Source organism: Rhipicephalus microplus, chromosome 1, assembly GCF_043290135.1.
Source record: "Rhipicephalus microplus isolate Deutch F79 chromosome 1, USDA_Rmic, whole genome shotgun sequence".
Classification (NCBI taxonomy): domain Eukaryota; kingdom Metazoa; phylum Arthropoda; class Arachnida; order Ixodida; family Ixodidae; genus Rhipicephalus; species Rhipicephalus microplus.
The window spans coordinates 235,035,180-235,054,773 of NC_134700.1; the positions used below are offsets into that span (position 1 = coordinate 235,035,180).

General features: G+C 48.8%; 1 protein-coding gene across 1 annotated transcript in view; it reads left to right on the plus strand.

The window, feature by feature from the left end:
* Positions 1–2,354: 2,354 nt before the first annotated feature.
* LOC119160159 (arylsulfatase J) overlaps positions 2,355–19,594 on the plus strand; it is a 56,536-nt gene continuing 39,296 nt past the window's right edge. Inside the window, exon 1 of the mRNA XM_037412864.2 lies at positions 2,355–2,463. Within this exon, the coding sequence (XP_037268761.2) occupies positions 2,462–2,463 (2 nt within the window). The 5' untranslated portion in view covers positions 2,355–2,461. The remainder of the gene's footprint in view (positions 2,464–19,594) is intronic.

The window sequence follows — 19,594 nt, forward strand, 5'->3', positions numbered from 1 at the left end:
TATGAGAGACGCCGTAGTGGAGGGCTCCGGAAATTTCGACCACCTGGGGCTATCAATAAAGAAGAAAATCAAGTTCCAAGTTTTCATTTTAACTTTTGCGATGAAACAGCCACGCGTGACGTCACAAGTTTCACAGTGTATTTATCGCATTTTGGCGCCATTAGCTCTACGATTTTTTTTCAAACTGACTCAATGGCCCCCTAAAAGGATAAAGGGCTTCATATTTACCGATTAGGAGCTACGTTGGCCTAATAGACGCTGTAAAAACATGTGACGTCACGGTGAATGGTGCGGATACTATAAAAGGTGGCACAGCCCTCCGGCAGTTATTTTGGGCGTTTTTTTTATTTATCATGAGTTTTATTTCCGGAAGTGTGATGTTTTCAGTATCGCGAAAGAGAACTTCATTAGTACGAGAAAAAAATGTCTTGCTCATTAGTATCCCTTAAAATCGTAGGGTTGTAGCTAGGCACGTTTTTTGATGATGATAGCAGTCAAGGGCACTTGATGTTGCATTCGAAGAACTGCTCATTTTCTTTAGCCCTGAAAGCCGGAGACTGATGGCAAGCAGTTGCGAGAAGAACGTTATCACTTCACTTTCATGTATTTTTTTGTTTTCCAGTCATTGAGGAGCTTGCTTTGTTCAACACTTGACGAAAGAGAGGACGGAGGTGAGGGATGAGTCGTTGCGATGAAATTTGGCCGCCACTGAGCCAAGTAAAAATGAAAAGATAATGACGGAAAAGGTCTTAATTTCATTTCAATTTATAGCAGAAATTGAGAGCTCACTAAGTTAGCGCCCACATTTTCGAATATATTTTCTTTTTGAGAGACAATTTTCATTCCGTTGCCCCGCCGCGGTGGTCTAGTGGCGAAGATACTCGTCTGCTGATCCGCAGGTCGCGGGATCAAATCCCGGCTGCGGCGGCTGCATTTCTGATGGAGGCGGAGATGTTGTAGGCCCGTGTGCTCAGATTTGGGCGCACGTTAAAGAACCCCAGGTGGTCTAAATTTCCGGAGCCCTCCACTACGGTGTCTCTCATAATCATATGGTGGTTTTGGGACGTTGAACCCCACATATCACTCAATAAAGTTTCATTTCGTTGCATACCATCGTACCTCTTGCGTCGGTCAACTAACAGATCATTTGAACAAGTTTACCGGCTGTTCAGGCTGTTCAGCTAGAAAAAGGAGTGATGGTTCGCACACTATGCGATAGGCGTCGGACAAGTGATTTCATTTTGAAGTTTTTGCGCAGACACAAGGGCACAAAGATGTGAAACACAAATGGGCGCCTGTTTGATTTTCTCATCATTCCTCCCCATGTTCCTACCCCAAAACGTCAACATGATTCAGTTATAAATAGACCGAATTGCAGTTTTGCCTCAACTTATTTCAGCCGCTTCTTTGGTTATTCAAATCTTATAGGTGTTGTATATTATATATTGTGTATCACGTGGTATGTAACTGTGCACCATTCAATTGAGCGACTGCGAAATAGTTTAGAGTTAGGCCTTTTGACATCATTAAATGAGTTCATTTATCCCGTCAAGTAGCTTTGAATACCTGCAATCCCACGATACCGAAGGAACATAACTTGAGAATCCTAAATATCAGCTCGTGAAGCATTGCAATATAAAAAAAAAATCTATTGAAGCCACACTACTCAAATACAACCCGCACATTACTGAACCAATCGAAACGTGGTTATGAACTAGAACACATGATAATTTATTTTTCCCCGCGAGATACAATGTATTATCGTAAGGACCACACAAAAAAGTGTGGAAGTGTTGCTACCCTTGTCAAGCCTCAAATACGAGCGATAGTTTTAGCGGAAGTCACTGATCGTGAGCGTTTGTGCATCAAGATAACCTATTACAGTCAAAACTTTGTATTAAGATCGTGCTCAGGATTACCATATGTTGTTCCTGAATATTTGCTCAAACCGCAAGAACATATGACACACTTCCAGAGTAAAAAAAAAATGATATCTTAGATTTTAACTCAGCGAATGTTCGTTGGGAACTACTTCAGGCAAGGCACGAGTTGAACAAAAATGTTAACGTGATCTTTGACAGCATGCTTATTCACGATTTAGTTCAAGTGTATATTCAGGATACTGAATACTAGGTGCCGATGCTGCAACCGCGCATTCTTGACCTCACCAAAGGTAGGGGCTGTGCGATCTCACGCGTAAAAGTTCTGTCGCGTAATCATTAAACGCAGATTCTCGAAACCACGCAGCTTTCGCCTGCGACAGGCTGATACAGATTTTAGTAGAGTCATCTCAACAACGTACTTTCTTGAAAACGCAGGTGAAGCGCCCTCCAGTGTCTCGCCGCTTGCCAAATTCCACGAAGGAATAGGCTCATTCGGAGAAGTAAAAGTGCGGCTTGAGAAAACCGACATCGACTTCGCATATACCTCCGAAGAAACCCCTGCAGTGGCTGGCTGCAGCATGTAAGCCGGATTACTTTGGTATTATTCTTCGCCTGTAACTTGGAAGACAAAGCGCTAGCGCTGCATGGACTCAATGTCATCCCAAGCGGCACTTATGCTGCGCGAGCAAAAGCGTCGCAGGAAATTGTAGGCCATAACTTGAACGAAAATGTTGTGATGATGATCATGACATTGGTGGTCTTTCCGTTTTAGATGCGGAGCTTTTTAATGAAGACCACTGTTATTTAAACTGTGGACTCGGCGCTGTTTTCTCCGACCATTAACCAACTAGTCCGGTCATCTGCTCATGCAGCACTTTGCCTATAATAGCCAACAGCTGGAAAGTAAGAAGTTTATGCAGATAAACACAGTACGCTTCACACAGCATGCTTCGGATGCACTCGTATGTATTTAGTTACGTAGTGCACCTTTTCATGTCACTTATTTTTTTCATAAGACACTTTTTATAATCTTCCTGTTGTAATACATTAGTGGCAGGAATACAGATGGTGAAAACAGGCGTTGTGTTGCGACTGGGATTCGCAGCAGGAAACAAGCAAAACAACACTGTTCTCGAATGTTATGACGGTCGTCGTTACGATCTTTATCCGTAGCATTGAACTTATGCGGGAAAAAGGGAAATGGAACGAGCTATTAGCATCGTGCGTTCAAAACAACGCCCTGGAAAAGCAGGCAAATGATGTCTGGAAGCAGGTGTACGCTGACAGTGAACAAATGCGGCGAGAACAGTTGCTGAAGTCCCGAACTACGAATTCGCCATCGGTAACCCATACTTTGGTGTCGCTGCCTAGTCATACAGGGGAAATATTGATGGAACGGTGCGTGCCTACGGAGCCAAACAGAGACACGTGTGTGCATTGCTTCGCAGTGATTTGTTGTTATCGAGTGCGTCATCTATTTCCGTTCCGCCAACTAGCCCGTCACAAATCAACGCCACGCTGCCGGCACTTTCCGTGACACCGTCACGGATGCTCCACCTATTACTCGATTAGCACGCTCTTGATTTTTCCTTCGAGTGATCCTGTAGTGGGGACCTGCTGCCTCGCTCACTGTGTGCATGAAGCTTGAAAGGTCTAGAGAAGGCAGGTGGGCCGTTTTTATATTAACCATCGTAAAGTTGTAGCATCCAGTACAGTCGGTCGTGTACTAAAGACCGAGTTAGATTTTTGTGGTCGTATTGTCAAGTTGAATTGAACTTTATTTTTATTTGCACTGAGTACGCAAACGCCGTGCGGACCTGTAAGTATAGGCTATTTTGTGTCCATTATGTAAGATTTTAATAATGACACTTGGAAAAGCATAACTAAAAAGTTATATATTGCCAAATCTCGAATATGGAACCGGTAAATAAACAATACAGCGTTTGAAATAACCACACAAAAGAAAAAAAAGGGTTATAACGAAGAGAAAAAACTTAAAAAAGTTACCCAAATAACCCCAGGTGGTCGAAATTTCCGGAGCCCTCCACTACGGTGTGCCCCGCCGTGGTGGTCTAGTGGCTAAGGTACTCGGCTGCTAAACCGCAGGTTGCGGGATCGAATCCCGGCTGCCGCGGCTGCATTTCCGATGGAGGCGGAAATGTTGTAGGCCCGTGTGCTCAGATTTGGGTGTGCGTTAAGGAGCCCCAGGTGATCGAAATTTCCGGAGCCCTCCACTACGGCGTCTCTCATAATCATATGGTGGTTTTGGGACGTTAAACCCCACAAATCAGTCAATCAATCCACTACGGTGTTTCTGATACACATTTGGTGGTTTTGGGGACGTTAAACCTACACGTCAATCAATAAATCAAGAAAAATTACCAATGTACTATCAGCGTCAAATGAAACATGAACAGCGACAAGCCTTCGTAATGGTATACTGTGTGCCGTCCACTTATCAAGATGGACAGGCAGGCATTTATGCGCAGAGCTACCGAACAGGATGCGCGTGCATGTCAATCGTGATGACTGGATGGTGCGCATGCCCTATATCATCACGAAAGGCTTGCCGCTGTTCGTGTTTCATTTGACGCTGATAGTACCTACTGAAAATGCCAATTAGTCTTTGGGCTAATCATGACATTACATTCAGAGACTCATTAATACATAATGGTGTTTTGGTAGTCCTTTAGTGAAATCGGAATACATTTTTATGTCTACATAAATAGCATTTCAGGGGTGGAAAACACTCTTCTCTTTCGTAAGTGCGTTTTCCCATTAGTCAATCGGCTTGGCCAATGATGTGTCCCGCATTGTGATTGACTGATATATTCTCTTGAATGAATAAACTTTTTTCGAAGTCTGGCAGTTTACTTCGGGCGAGGTAGGGGAAGAGGGGATTAACTCCTGTCACTTCCCATTCTACGTCTCTTAAAAAAAAATAGGTGTCAGATGTTCTTGTGAATACGAGCCACAAGGGGGGGGGGGGAGATCTTACTAGTGAAGTGTTCTAGTAATTATTTTAGTGATTATTACTAGTGAAATGTTCTAGAGATTAGGGTGTTCGACTGCTGACCCGAAGGTCGAAGGATCGAATCCCGGCCGTGGCCACCTCATTTTTGATTGTGGTGGAAATGATAGAGACCCATGTGCTTCGATTTAGGTGCACGTTAAAGAACCCCACGTGGTTGAAATTTCTGGAGCACTCCACTACGGCATCTCTCATCATCATATAATAACTTCGAGGCGTTAAACCCTAATAAAAATTATTGTTATTTAATTGCAACAGGCGTTTTCCATACTCGCCGTTAGTCTTTAAAATATTCGAATGACAAAAAGTTTGTTCTTAATGAATAAAGGTGCGCGAAACAATGACTCATTAAATGGGTAGTTGTAATTGACAATAATGTAAAAAAAATATTTGGCTATTTTCACTGCATGTCAACGGACTCAACAGTGTTAAGGAAAAAAAAAGGTTTCCCAGGATCATTGTACTTGGAGTGAGTAATGATTCTCACAGCACGTTTCTGAAGTCGTCTAACTTGGAACAGAATATCAATAAGATATTCGTTAGGTAGTAATACGGAAGTGTTTACGCATGCGTAAGCACGGGACTTCTCGAGAATAATTTGGAGCACGCATTTTGTATCTGCATTAGCACGTGTAACTTAATTATTATCTGTTATGAATCGAAGATATTTAGTTGTATTTACTTTGTTAACACTGTAGCGAAGTTATCCGAACTCGCGCGCGGCACTCCACTCACCACCCCTTGTTTAAGAGGCGAAGCACTTTAGTGTCTGGTATGTCTGTTGTCCATCGTCCGGCACAGCACATGCAAGTTATCCCCTGTACGCCATGAAGATGACGCTGACGATGATGACGCTGAAAAACAAGCGCGTTCCAGACCGCACATTTTCTTCTTGCCACGGATGAAAAACGACCGTGAAAACGCTCTCACACGCGAAAGGCAAAGCGGCAACGCCGACTTGAGGGCGCGGAAGTGGCGGCAAAACGGCAAAAACACATTGTATATACTGTACAAACGCGTCGCTACTTATTTACATGCACTAGCGGGCCTAGAGCTTTACCCTCTCGTCATGATTCAATTTGTAGAAATGCGTAGATTTCTTGGTGTTGAGTAAAGGGAGTAATAAAAAAGTCGAAGTAAATATTAGTTGGTCGACTGAAAAGCGATGGTTGTTACAGCAGTTGGCTTTCCCGCTCAAAGATCCTTACTGTGAATGAGCCCGCTTTGACGCAGCCTTAGCTTTTTAGCTATCTTTGTAATGCACGCATGACGGCTAACTAGGTCATTAAGATCAATAATGTAATTATGCGATGAAATAATATTGCTTTCTGACCTTCACTTGCTCGTATAAGAGGGAACTGGCCGGCAATTTATTTGCTAGACTGAAACAGAATTCAGGAAATGTCATAGCCGCCAACGGCCAACATTAGCCAATATTTTGCCAACTAGGCAGCACTGGCCGGATGTTGACCAACATTTTTCGAGCCGGATTTCCGATCACATTTTACAAAGAAGTTCACATAGTTTCTATCGGTTGGCATAATATGGCCGAGCGCCCTTTCTTACGCCAAAATACGTCAATTGCTTGCACATCAAATCACCGTGTGATTTCGAAGGGCCTCCATAAAAAAATAAACATTCATAATTTCGTCGCAAAGACGAAGCAATAAATGCAATAGGTACCAATCGAAATGTCACAGGAATAACGGCAGGCGGCTTGGAACTTAGAGAGCGCTGCTCAGGCACAAAGAACGCACAAAAGGAAAGCTCACAGGATGAACGCAAACTAATAGTCACCGCTCGACAGTTGCAGCACGCTGCTCATTACGAAGAAGGACCTACGAAAAGAACGCAGAGATATACGACGGGAGAGCGCGAATCAACAGCAGTCACAGTTCCTTTTATGTGTTGGAGCAGCGCACTGCAACTGTAGACTATGCAACCAACTATAGTCCCTATTTTGGCTCTTCTAGTTAGTAGCTCGCTCCTTTCCCAAACGCGGCTGCTACAGTGTAGCGATCGAAGTGGCAGTGCGGTATAGCTTCAACTCAAACTTTGGGGTGAAAACAGTAGACTTACAACCCTACTACCCTTCACCACGCCCTGTAGGTCTAAATACAGAGAGGCGTGACCCACTCTGGCGAGACACGGTCGGGGTGAAAGCGCTTCTGAACTCTGCGGAGGTACTTCAGCGTGTTCACTATCACCCGCGATCTATCTATCTATCTATCTATCTATCTATCTATCTATCTATCTATCTATCTATCTATCTATCTATCTATCTATCTATCTATCTATCTATCTATCCTTAATGACAACAAAGTTTTACGAAGTATGCCTTTGCCTCGTCTTCACTGCATAAGTGCGTTGAGTGATATGTGGGGTTTAACTTCCCCAAACCACCATATGATAATGAGAGACGCCGTAGTGGAGGGCTCCGGAAATTTGGATCACCTGGGGTTCCTTAACGCACACCTAAATCTGAGCACATGGGCCTACAGCTTTTTTGGCCCCATCGAAAATACAGCCGTTGCAGCCGGGATTTGATCCCACGACATGTGGGCCAACAGCGCAGTGCCTTAGCCACTAGACCACCACGGCGGGGCCTGCATAAGCACGTCAGCGTAGGATTCCTGCGGGTGATTTTTCGCAGCAAATATTGCATGTCATTCGATCGCTCGCCACTTATTTAGCATTACAACATCATACAATGTCAAAAAAGGCAATAGTGTTTAAAAAGTTACAGCTTTGCCGCAAAGGCGAGGCAATGAACACAATAGCAACAAAGGTAATGCACAGAATGGCAAGCTGATCGAAACGTGCTCAGCGTTTCTCACGCACAAATGACGCACAAAACGCGCTCGCAGGTACAGATGAACGCAAATAAGCGGCTCAGTTGTTACTACGGTGTGTCTGAAAAGCACGCCCTTTTCGCAAACGGAGACTGTGCTATGATTGCAGTGACCTTTGTGTGTCCGGTAACTACAACAGAATTGTTCCGGCGAAAACCCGAAGGCAGCCATGACGTATGATTTTCCCCACCGCGAAATAAGCGCACGTGTTAGCGTCCACCCTGCTTCTTCTCCGCGGGGCAAAGTACGCGTGGGAGATGGGAGCGCGCTCCGCCGCATCGTGACGATGTGGCAACGCGCGCAGAATGCGCCATATTGATGACAATGCTGAAAACACGATAGTTTTCCCCGAGATGCCCGTCACCCGCAGTAAGTGGTAAATATAAATGGCTTGCCGTTTGAACATTAGAGGAGGTGCTCCTTCGTGACACAGTGATTAACGCCTCGCACTCATGCTTCAGAGGTCTCACGTTCGACTGCGCGCCCCGGAGTCTTTTTCTGGATTATCTTTCTTTCTTGAGTTGTCATATATATATATATATATATATATATATATATATATATATATATATATATATATATATTGTTACGACGGGAGTTTGCTGGCACTGGAGGTCCGGAATAAAGTTGTCGAGGCAGGAGGAAGAGGGACTTGAAGAGGGTTTATTCACATTATATTGCCACGTTCTATTTCTCAAGTTTTGTTATCGCCCCAAAACACTACACAATTTTCAGCGCGAACCGTGCCTGCAGTTTTCGAGAAGCTTCCGGACTTTAGTTTAGTAGATAATTTCGATAAGATCACGCCCACTCTGCGAACTGTACAGATTATTCTGGAACCTACGCCACCGCCAGCGATAACGCTAGAACATTCGATGGCAAGAGTATAAATGCCGACGCCCTTCGCCGATTGTGAGCAGTTGATCGACGGTTGATGCTCCGTTCGCCGCTATCAGTCCAAGACTGCTACTGTAATCGGACTTTCCGTTTACCGGGCACAGGTTCGCCCAAATAAACAGTTAAATTTCAACGCAACGTCTCCTGTCTTCGGCCACCTCACGACCCTGTGACATCTGGTGGAGGTGCTGCTTCTTTGATGTTCCGGACGCCCCCTTCAAGCCGCGACCCCAGCCCAAGCGGCAACGAAGACACGGACGCTAACCCTGAACAGCGACCAAGCGCCGGCAGAGGGGACTACAACCAGAGTACGGGCCCCTTCCTGAAGCAGCCAGGCAGACCCAGATCCCGACATCAACTACTGCAACCATGACCGCCCCCGTGAAACCTGCACCACTCCTGCTCCGACAACCCAAAGAGCCGCCAACTTTCCGTGGTTCGCCACCGGAAGACCCGGAAAGCTGGATCGAAAGGTTCGACCGCGCCGCCACCTTCAATGACTGGCCAGACGATGACAAGCTCCGGCATGTGTATTTCGCCTTAGAAGATGCTGCTCGGACCTGGTTCGAGAATCGAGAGCGAAGCCTTACAACGTGGGACGTCTTTCGCGCCAGGTTCCTCACCACTTTCGCAAGTGTGGTGCGCAAGGAGAATGCCGCAGCTCTTCTCGAAACCCACATGCAGATGCCAAACGAAAACGTGGCGCTATTCATGGAAGACATGATAAAACTTTTCCGCCACGCTGACTCCGACATGCCCGAGGAGAAGAAGGTCCGCCTGCTCATGCGAGCAGTAAAGCAGGAACTCTTCACCGGGCTGATCAGAAACCCACCAAAGACGGTCACCGCATTCATTTCAGAAGCATCTACGATAGAGAAGACGCTCGAGATGCGCACGCGGCAATATAACCGTAGCTTCTCGTCTACAAGCTACGCCGGCATTCAAGGGCTTGGAACCACTGACTTGCGTGAGATGATCCGAGCGATCGTGCAAGAAGAGCTGCGAGAATTACTTCCGTCAGCACAGCCTCACGTGGAGTCCTCCACCGCGGACGTCGTACGCCAAGAGATACAGCAATCGCTGGGCGTTCCTCAGTCTCAAGAGCCTCAGCTGCAAGTCATGAGCTATGCTGCTGCAGCGCGCCACCACGCCCCTCCTCCACGCGCACGCCAAAACGCTGCCCCATCGCACTTCTGTCGCCAGATGTAAGTGCGATGTGCGACGAACTACCAAAGATCCTCCTCCGACAACGACGACGCGACGGAGCTTTCCGAACACAACGCCAACCTGGCAAAGCCCTCACGGCAAAAGCTCACTTACTGAAGGTGGCCTGACGACGCAACATGGAAGCAGCGGAACAGGCCGACGCAGCCGTGACCCGACGCCATGCCCTAACTGTAATGCGACACGGCGAACTAGCGACCCCGACGTTCTTATCGACGGCTACAGTGTGACCACTCTCGTCGATACTGGAGCCGACTATTCCGTCATCAGTGGGTCATTCGCCACGAAGTTAAAGAAAGTTAGGACAGCTTGGGAAGGCCCTGAAACCCACACAGTCGGAGGTCATCTCGTAACACCTACAGGAATCTGCACAGCGAGAGTCACCATTAACGGCCGTATTTATCCTACAGACTTCGTAGTCTTACAGCGTTGCTCGAGAGATGTCATCCTTGGTATGGACTTCTTATGCCTCCGTGGGGCTGTCATCAACCCAAGAAGAAAGTTGATAACGTTATCCACAGAAGAAACACTACCGCCGCGCACGACGTCAGGAAACCATGCCTTGAATGTTCTGGAAGAACAAGTCACCATTCCGCCTCGCTCCAGCGTCATTATTTCAGTCGGCGCTCCTAAATCACCTGACTTGGAAGGCGTCGTTGAAGGCAGTCAGCATCTGTTGGTCACCCGAAATATTTGCGTCGCAAGAGGAATCGCAGAGCTGCGGGGAAGCAAAGCAACGGTTATGCTCATGAATTTCAGCAATGAGTACAAACATGTGAACAAAGCAACAACGGTCGCATACATCGAAGAAATTGTGGACGCCACCAGTGCTTTCGCCTTCACCGATTCTGCGGAACCTGCTCAGAGGAACCAAGCCCCTCCCACAGCTTTCGACGTCAATCCCAGACTTCCGAACCATAAACAAGAACAGCTCAAGGACCTGCTCCTTCAATACGAAGATTGATTTTCATCGTCATCAAAAATTCGGCAGACCCCGATCACGAAACATCGCACCACAACCGAAGAAAATGCCAGACCACTCCGTCAGAGTCCGTACAGGGTTTCGACGCGAGAACGTGAGGCCATGAAGAGACAAGTTGATGAGATGCTGCGGGACGACATCATCCAGCCGTCCAACAATGGAATTCTTTACCCCAACATGTTATCAATAGTACCGATGTGCAAACTTTTGACAGAGAAATTGATGCTTATTTTGGTAATGGTTGAAGTACTGCCCATTCTGTTTTCCTGTGTTTATTGCTTAGTGGTGTTCTGTTTGTACTCATATTGTACTCCCTCCCTGTTATGACCCTCAAGCGAGGGTTGACAGTATTATTAAATAAATAATAAATAAAGAATCCATGGGCGTTCCCCATGGTGTTAGTGAAGTAAAAGGATGGGACCCTACGTTTCTGCGTCGATTATCACCGCCTGAACAAAATCACAAGAGAGGACGTGTCTCCTCTCCCACGAATAGACGACGCACTTGATCGGCTCCATAACGCCAAATACTTTTCATCAATAAACCTCAAGACTGGCTATTGGCAAATCGAAGTCGACGAAAGAGGCCGAAAGAAGACGCCGTTTATAACACCGGACGGCCTCTTCGAGTTTAAGGTGATGCCCTTCGGTCTTTGCTCAGCGCCTGCAACTTTTCAACGCGTTATGCATACAGTACTGGCATGATTGAAGTCGCAGACTTGCCTTGTGGGCTTGGACGACGTCGTCGTGTTTACCTCGAGTTTCGACGAGCATCTTCGGTGCCTTGAAGCTGTACTTAAAGCCATCAAGACGCCGGACTCACACTGAAGCCAGAAAAGTGCAGATTTGCGTACGAGGAAGTCTTGTTTCTGGGGCACGTTATTAGCAAGTCTGGAGTTCGTCCGGATCCACGGAAAACAGCCGCCATCGCCGACTTCGCGCCCCCCACTTACATGAAGGCGGTGCGCCGATTTCTGGGCCCGTGCGCCTATTATAGGTGGTTCGTGAAAAACTTCGCCCGCATCGCCGATCCTCTCATTGACCTTACCAAGGCCGACGTGGAGTTCAAGTGGGAAACGCCGCAGGAACATGCTTTCCAGGAGCTCAAACATCGTCTCCAGACGCCTCCGTTACTTGCCCATTTCGACGAATTCACCGAGACAGAAATACACACTGACGCAAGCAGCGTAGGTCATGGCGCCGTTCTTGTGCAGAGGGGTGACGGACTTGAAAGGGTTATTAGTTACGCCAGCCGATCGCTACCCAAAGTATAAGCCAATTATTCCACAACAGAAAATGAGTGCCTCGCCATCATCTGGGCTACGTCGAAATTTCGCCCCTACCTCTACGGCAGGCCGTTCAAAGTTGTGAGCGACCACCACGCCTTGTGTTGGCTAGCCACCTTGAAGGACCCTTCAGGACGCCTCGCACGATAGAGCCTGAGACTTCAAGAATATGACATTACCGTCGTTTACAACTCCGGCAAGAAACACTCCGACACCAACTGTCTCTCTCGTGCGCCTGTCGACCAACCACCACCAGCCGACCCGGATGACGACTAGTTCTTGGGAACAATAACTACCGACGACTTCGCTGAACGACAGCGGGCCGACCCGGAACCTAATGCCCTACTAGAGTACCTCGAAGGCAGTACCACCGAAGTCCCTAAGGTATTCAAGCGCGCACTTGCGTCGTTCTTCCTGCGAAATGGTCTTCTCCAAAAGAAAAACTGTTCACCGCTTCGAGCCAAGTACCTCCTTGTGGTGACTTCAGCTCTGTGACCAGAACTCCTGCAGGCCCTGCACGACGATCCGACAGCAGGGCACCTCGGTGTTTCTCGCACGCTCGCGAGGATACAAGAAAGGTACTATTGGCCACGTCTTCCCACCGACGTCACTCGTTATATGAGGACATGCTGGGACTTTCAGTGACGCAAGACACAACTGACGAGGCCAGCGGGACTTTTGCAGCCAATTGAACCACCTCGCCGACCTTTCCAGCAGATTGGTATGGACCTACTGAAGCCGTTCCCGACGTCAGGTTTCGGAAACAAATGAATCGTGGTAGCTACCGACTACCTCACCCGCTACGCCGAGACAAAAGCCCTGCCAAAAGGCAGTGCATCCAAGGTAGCTAAGTTCTTCGTCGAAAATATCTTCCTACGTAGGCGCCCCGGTGGTCCTTATCACCGACAGAGTAACGGCATTTACTGCCGACTTAACTCAAGCGATCTTGGCATACAGCCACACAAACCACCGCCGGAAGACAGCGTACCACCCACAGACCAACGGCCTCACCGAGTGGCTAAACAAGACGATCGCCGACATGCTGGCAATGTACGTCGATGTCGAACACAAGACGTGGGACGCCATTCTTCCGTACGTGACCTTCGCATACAACACGGCGGTGCAGGAGACGACGCAGATATCTCCGTACAGATTGGTCTACGGAAGGAGCCTGTCAACGACGCTGGATGCCATGTTACCCAACGTCACCAACGAACAAAAGCTCGATGTGAACGATTACTTTGAACGCGCCGAAGAAGCCCGACAACTCGCGCGGCTCCGTATCAAGAATCAACAGACGACCGACAGCCGCCGTTACAATCTTCAACGACGCTTCGTGGAATACCAGCCCGGTGAACGTGTTTGGGTGTGGACGGCGATACGCCGACGTAGGCTAAGTGAAAAGCTTCTGCGACGGTACTTCGAACCGTACAGGGTTGTTCGACGTCTCGGCCCACTTTATTACGAGGTTGTTCCCGACGGCATTGTAGCGAAACGTCGGGGTTGTTCAAGTTAGGCGCATCGGACGACCAGGGAGACGAATAAGTGTGGGTGAATCTCCGCGGAGGCAATCGATGAGAAGTCAACACGATGATTTCGGGGAGCACTCATTGGGGGTTTATTTAGCTAACACAACTTCAATTTACAAAATGCACTGGGTCACAAAGACAAAACATAGAAAATGGTGGCATACCCCTCGGCCTGCATAGCTGGTCTCCGGTGGTGAGATCCGCTGTTGACCCCGACTCCGCTCTCTTTTCGAATTCAAACATCCTCTTTTTAACCCTTGGTCTAACAAAGAGTCTTCACAAAAACCAATCACATGTTGGGACTCGCAGCATCACAACCAATCACAGAAACACTTTCATAAAAGGCACTACATTTGTAAAAACTTCGTCCCCAAAATGAAACACGCAAAGGGATAGGTCCTCCGCACGTGACACTCTCTCCCATGCCAGGCCGTGCTGCCCAACATTGCTCGTGCTGCCTCCTTCGGCCGACTACCGTCGGCGGCCGTTCCCACGCTCGGGCCCCGTCAGTTCTTTCATTAACTGTTGCTTCCTAGAAGCGTCCTTAAGAGCGATGGGTACACCATTGGGCTCCGTGCGCTTACCAGGTGTACATGCGACAGCGAGGCGCCCCGACATCCTAACAACAGCGCGGGAGAATATGGTCGTTTACCTGCCGCCACTATGTCTCGGTCAGGCTAAGTGGTCGCGTCCCCATGTCATTCTCAATGACACGCGTGCCTGTTAACAATGGCTTAAACTCAGACGGTGGCGCCGGACCTGCCTCTTGCTAGACGCTTTTCCGAGTAAGCTTTCCCCTTTTAATCCCGAACGGGGCGACCTTGACTGCTCCGCTTGTGAGCCGTAAAAGAACAGGGTTCTCCGCGAAACCTTGCTCTCACGACACCTCCCCCCTGCGGAAAAGAGTGTCCCACTCGTTTTATCTGCAAAACACGACAAGAAATAAACTAATTATACAAAAAGGTTTTGCATTCAACAAGGGTGTGAGATGCTTATTTAAAGACACTTATGCATGTGTATAAAAGGTGAGAGGCTTTAAAAAAATACATAAAAAACAACTGATGAAAAAACAAAACAAAATCATTGGGCACAGAAATATATAGGTTCACTCATCGGTACTGCAATACAACTCAGTGTCCGTTTCGTAAGCACTGACATTCTGTTGTGCGTTGTTATTACTTGAAAATGTCTTCCAGTCCGAGTAAAGTTCAGTGTCCGTGTCGTAGCTTTCGCACTGCTGTACTGGAACACTGGTCTGTGTCCCGCGCACGCAATGTTGCAAACGGGGTTCCTGACCCACTCGCGAACCGCACTCGCGCACATCACCATTGGAGCCGCACTCGCGCACAACACTTCGATGCAATCAGTGGTCATCTCTCCTTGCACTGCACTCGCGCACAACACTTTGATGCAATCCGTGGTCATCTCTCCTGGCACTGCCCTCGCGCACATCACCACCGAGATCGCGCACCTCATGATTATCATCAGACTCATCGTCCGCGTCGTCGGCATCGGAGCCCAATCGAACGTGGCAGGGCTTTAAACGCACCACATTCACAACGTCACGTTTTTTCCCAGTTTGGTCTACCTCCTCCCAGTTGTTCTTGGCTACCCGGCGCACAAGACGGAAAGGTCCGTGATATTTGTGAAGAAGCTTCGTCGTCTTCCCTTTCGCCCGGGAGGGATTCCACAAGTACACCAAGTCGCCCTGATGATAAACAACACTTCGTCGCCTAGCATCATAGCTGCGCTTGTTCTTCTCCTGCTGACGCTTCTCCCGTTCATTTACTATTTTTCGAGCCTGCCGTAGCCCTCGGGCCACTTTCATTGCATCCAGGGTGTAGTCGAATCCGCGTTGCGCGCCCGACCCTACATCCACCGGTAGTGACGGTTCATGTCCGTGAAAAAGAAAGAAGGGAGTCAATCCAGTCATCTCGTGGGTGGAAGAATTGTATGCAAAAAGAACGTACGGTAGGAATTCATCCCAGTCGCAGTGGTGTGAGGAAACGTACATGCTGAGCATGTCAGCCAACGTGCGGTTAAAACGCTCGCACAAGCCGTTGGCCTGTGGGTGGTATGCTGTTGTGGTGGCATGCTCGCTACCCACGAGCCGGAATATTTCTTCGGTCAAGTTGGCGATAAAGTGCTGCCCACGATCGCTTATTACTCTCTCCGGGGCACCATGACGTAGGACGATTTGTTCGACGAAAGCTCTTGCTGCTTCTGCAGCAGTGGCCGCTGGACACGCGACAGCCTCGACCCATTTCGTATGGTAGTCGGTAATCACGACGATGTAGCGGTTCCCTGCTTTGGATTTAGTGAAAGGCCCAATGAAGTCCATGCCCACCTGCTGAAAAGGTCGACCTGCAGGTGGGATCGGTTGGAGGAAACCGACCGGCCTCCCCGGTGGTTGCTTTCGTGTCTGGCAGTCGGGGCAGGAGAGAACGTACTTTGATTACGTATGAGAACATCTTCGGCCAGAAATATCGGCAACGAACTTTCTCGCATGTGCGCCTGACACTGTTGCGAACGACGGGCCGATCCCGCCGAAGCCACCACTGTTGCGAAGCCACCTCCGAAATCCCACCGCTGACCTCCACTGTTGCGAAAGACGGCGACGCCAACCCGGTCCCACAGGCGCCACTGCTTTCTACTCCGCCGGCAAGGTCACCAGCCGTTTGGTAGCGTATGTTTCTCAGCTCGCGACTGCTTCTGCGCAGAGCTGATAAGACGAGCGGACGAGACGACGGTGAGTTAAACAAGGTTTATGTACAGCATATGTACAGAAGCGTTACAATTACGAAGAGCCGAGCTCTCCTCTCTAACACATAGGTCAGCTTTTCGCCTAAAACCGCCGACTCACACACATGTCGGCTCTCCGACACGGGGACTCCTCTCCATAGGACCGCCGATCGCGACGCGCCGCAGGGCTTCTTTTATTTACACCCGGTCCAACCAAAATGTCCAATCAGAAGCGCCGCTGGTCGTCAGGGCAGATTCCTCCAATGGGGTCGCCGCGCAATGCGTCAGACCCCCAGACACGAGGACGCCGGCTCGCTGTCACGTGCTCTGCTGATTCACTGCACGTGGGCCAGAGAGGCGTCGCGCGTGTTTACGCCGTTGAGTTGTTCGCGTCCGGCGAACTGCGGGCTGGCCTTGACCCAGATTGCCTTTTTCAGAGGCACGGACGTTTGACGAGGACTCGCTGGCATAACAGCACCCCCGCCGCCAGACAATGCACCGGAAAGACGAGCTGCTTCCACGGGGCTCGGATGTCAGGTGCGCTCGTTCGCCAGGTCCCTCCAGGTTCGCCTCCAGGGCCATGGGGAGAATACAGCTCCAGACCGTTTCGGGAACACATCCCATTCTTGACGACGGATTCCAGCTCCACTGGTTTTTCACCACAACTTGTCGACCAGCTTCACTCGTCTCTTCTGACCATCTTCGGTTTCAGCACTTGTCGATGGTTCTGCAACTTGCTAAGAACGGTTCGACAACAAACAACACACGACACAAGCAAGTGCCCTCGGTCACCCGACAGAACACCAGACAAAGTATAGTACAACATATACCTATCTACGTGTCTATCGGAATTTTGTTCCCTCTACATCAAGAGGCACATGTGGGACAAAAGACCCTTAAAATGACAACTCAATTTTTTTCCCACGTACAACAACGTAACGAATTAGAATACCACATAAAGTTGGCCCCTTGAGATCACACTGAACGAGAGCGCTCAGCCCAGGTCGTGATGAGGTCAAAATTTTGCCCCGAATCGCCAGCCAGAAACCGAAAGGTTGAGAAGGTACTAGCTAGAACGCACTGCTCAATGCACCTGCATTAGCGTTTAGCTTTCCTTTTTTTTGATAGCGAACGTCAAAGTTGCGCTGTGGAGCAATATGCTCCACTTCAGTAACCGGCCACTTTTAGGCGACGATACCTATGCGGCACCAAGAGCGGCTCACACTTTCGACGTTGCACAGGGGAACAACGATACGGCTTGCTACGAATTGACTCCTCACCGCTTAGCTTGATATCGTGTTCGATCACCCTCGTGTTTCCGGGGCGGTCCGAAAACACGTCTTCAAACTCGGAACCAATCTTTCTCAGGTCCTCCTTCACATAAGCTAGGCTCTAGGTTCAACTGTTCCCAGATTACTTCCGATTTCCTTTCGATTATCTCACTAGAACTAAAAATTTCTGCTTCCTCTTCCTCTGAAGCACTTAAAAGTAAATTTACGACTGCTTTCAAGTTACTGTGATAAATTTTGTTCGGCCGCCTTTCTAGTTTAAATTCACAATTGGTATCAGAAAGCTTCGATACTACTTTTGAGGGCCCTTCCCAATCAACCTCAAGCTTGTTCCTTTTGGACGGCTGCAGCAGCATTACCTGATTATCAACTTCAAAAGCACGCTTCTTCACCGATTCCTCGTAGTGCTCCTTCGACAGCACTTGTGCCGCGTTTTTCTGGCTTTCCACTAGCGCTTCAATTTGGCTTTCCACTAGCGCTTCAATCGAGAGATCCTCACGCTGCTCTCGAATGAGCGTCTCTCGATCAACTCTCGGCAGCTCGCTCCAACTTTCCGCTACAGGCGAGAGCGTTGCAACCCTCTCGCTCTGACTCAATGGCGCCATGTCGTCTCCCCTTTCTACGGAAACCGCGCCGGCCGGTTCGGCAACGGGCCGCTCGCGTGACTGCTCACATGACTCATGCGGAAACTTTCCCTTCTGGGGTTCCGTCGACCCGCCGACAAGGTCAGTTGAGAGTTCACCGCATTGAACCAGATCAAGCTGCCGCGATAGCTTCCGCGCTTGCGATCGCGTGAGAGCCATGCACGCTAAGTTGGGGAAGAACGATTTGCCCTGCTCTTTGAGAAGCTGCTCCGAGTTGTTGGAGAAAAGATAAGGAAAACGATCGGGAAGCGCGGCAGACACAGCCGCTTCGGTGCTAAGCTTACCGAACGGGCCTTCAATGACAACGGTGGCGATTGGTAAGCGAACACTCTGCTCCTCGGCGACTTGCCTGATCCATGCGCATTCTCCTGTTAAGTCATCCGGAGACACCAATGAAGGATGGACAACGTCCATGGTTGCCGCTGAGTCTCTGAGTGCTCGGCACCTTTTCTCATTCACCCTAATTTCTTGGAGATACGGCTCCAACAACCGCATGTTTTTTTCTGATTCTCGGATTGTTGCGAAGGCAAACTTTTCCTGACAGTTTCTCGCGATGTGCCCTTCCTTTTTACAGTTGTAGCAGATTAGCGGCTTCCGTTTGTTTTCCGATTCAAATGCCTGTGTGGTAGAAACCTCACTCGATTTCTCCGCTTCTGTTTGCCCTTCCCCTACACTGTCCTTCGTAAGAGACGGGTCCTTCTTGAAATTACGGTACGGAACGGGTTTCCGTTGATCAGGTTTCTTTGAAAAGCCCTCTTTTTTCTCATCCTTTTCAACGCGCACTGCCCTGCTGTGCAACTTTCGGCGAGTATAATACTCCTCAGCTAACTCGGCTGCCTTGTTTAGCTGTACTTCACCAAGCCTGTCCTGCAGCCAAAGTCTGACATTATCCTCGATGCAGCGGTAGAATTGCTCCAATGCAACGCATTCCACCACTTTATCGCGGTCGTCATAAACACCTTCGCCCTTGAGCCATTCAATTAAATCGGCTTTAAGACGAAACGCGAAGTCAACGTGTGACTCATTCCCCTTTTCAGCATACCGGAACCTTTGCCTGAAAGCCTCGGGTGATAACTTATAACGTCTCAAGAGCACTTCCTTAACCTCGTCATAGCTCTCAAACGCTTCCCTCGACAAGCAAGTTATCGCGTCGGACACTTCGCCGGGAAGAAGAGCTAGCAGGTTCCGCGCCCAAAGAGGCCGCTCCAAAGCGTTTCGCTCACAGACGTGTTCAAA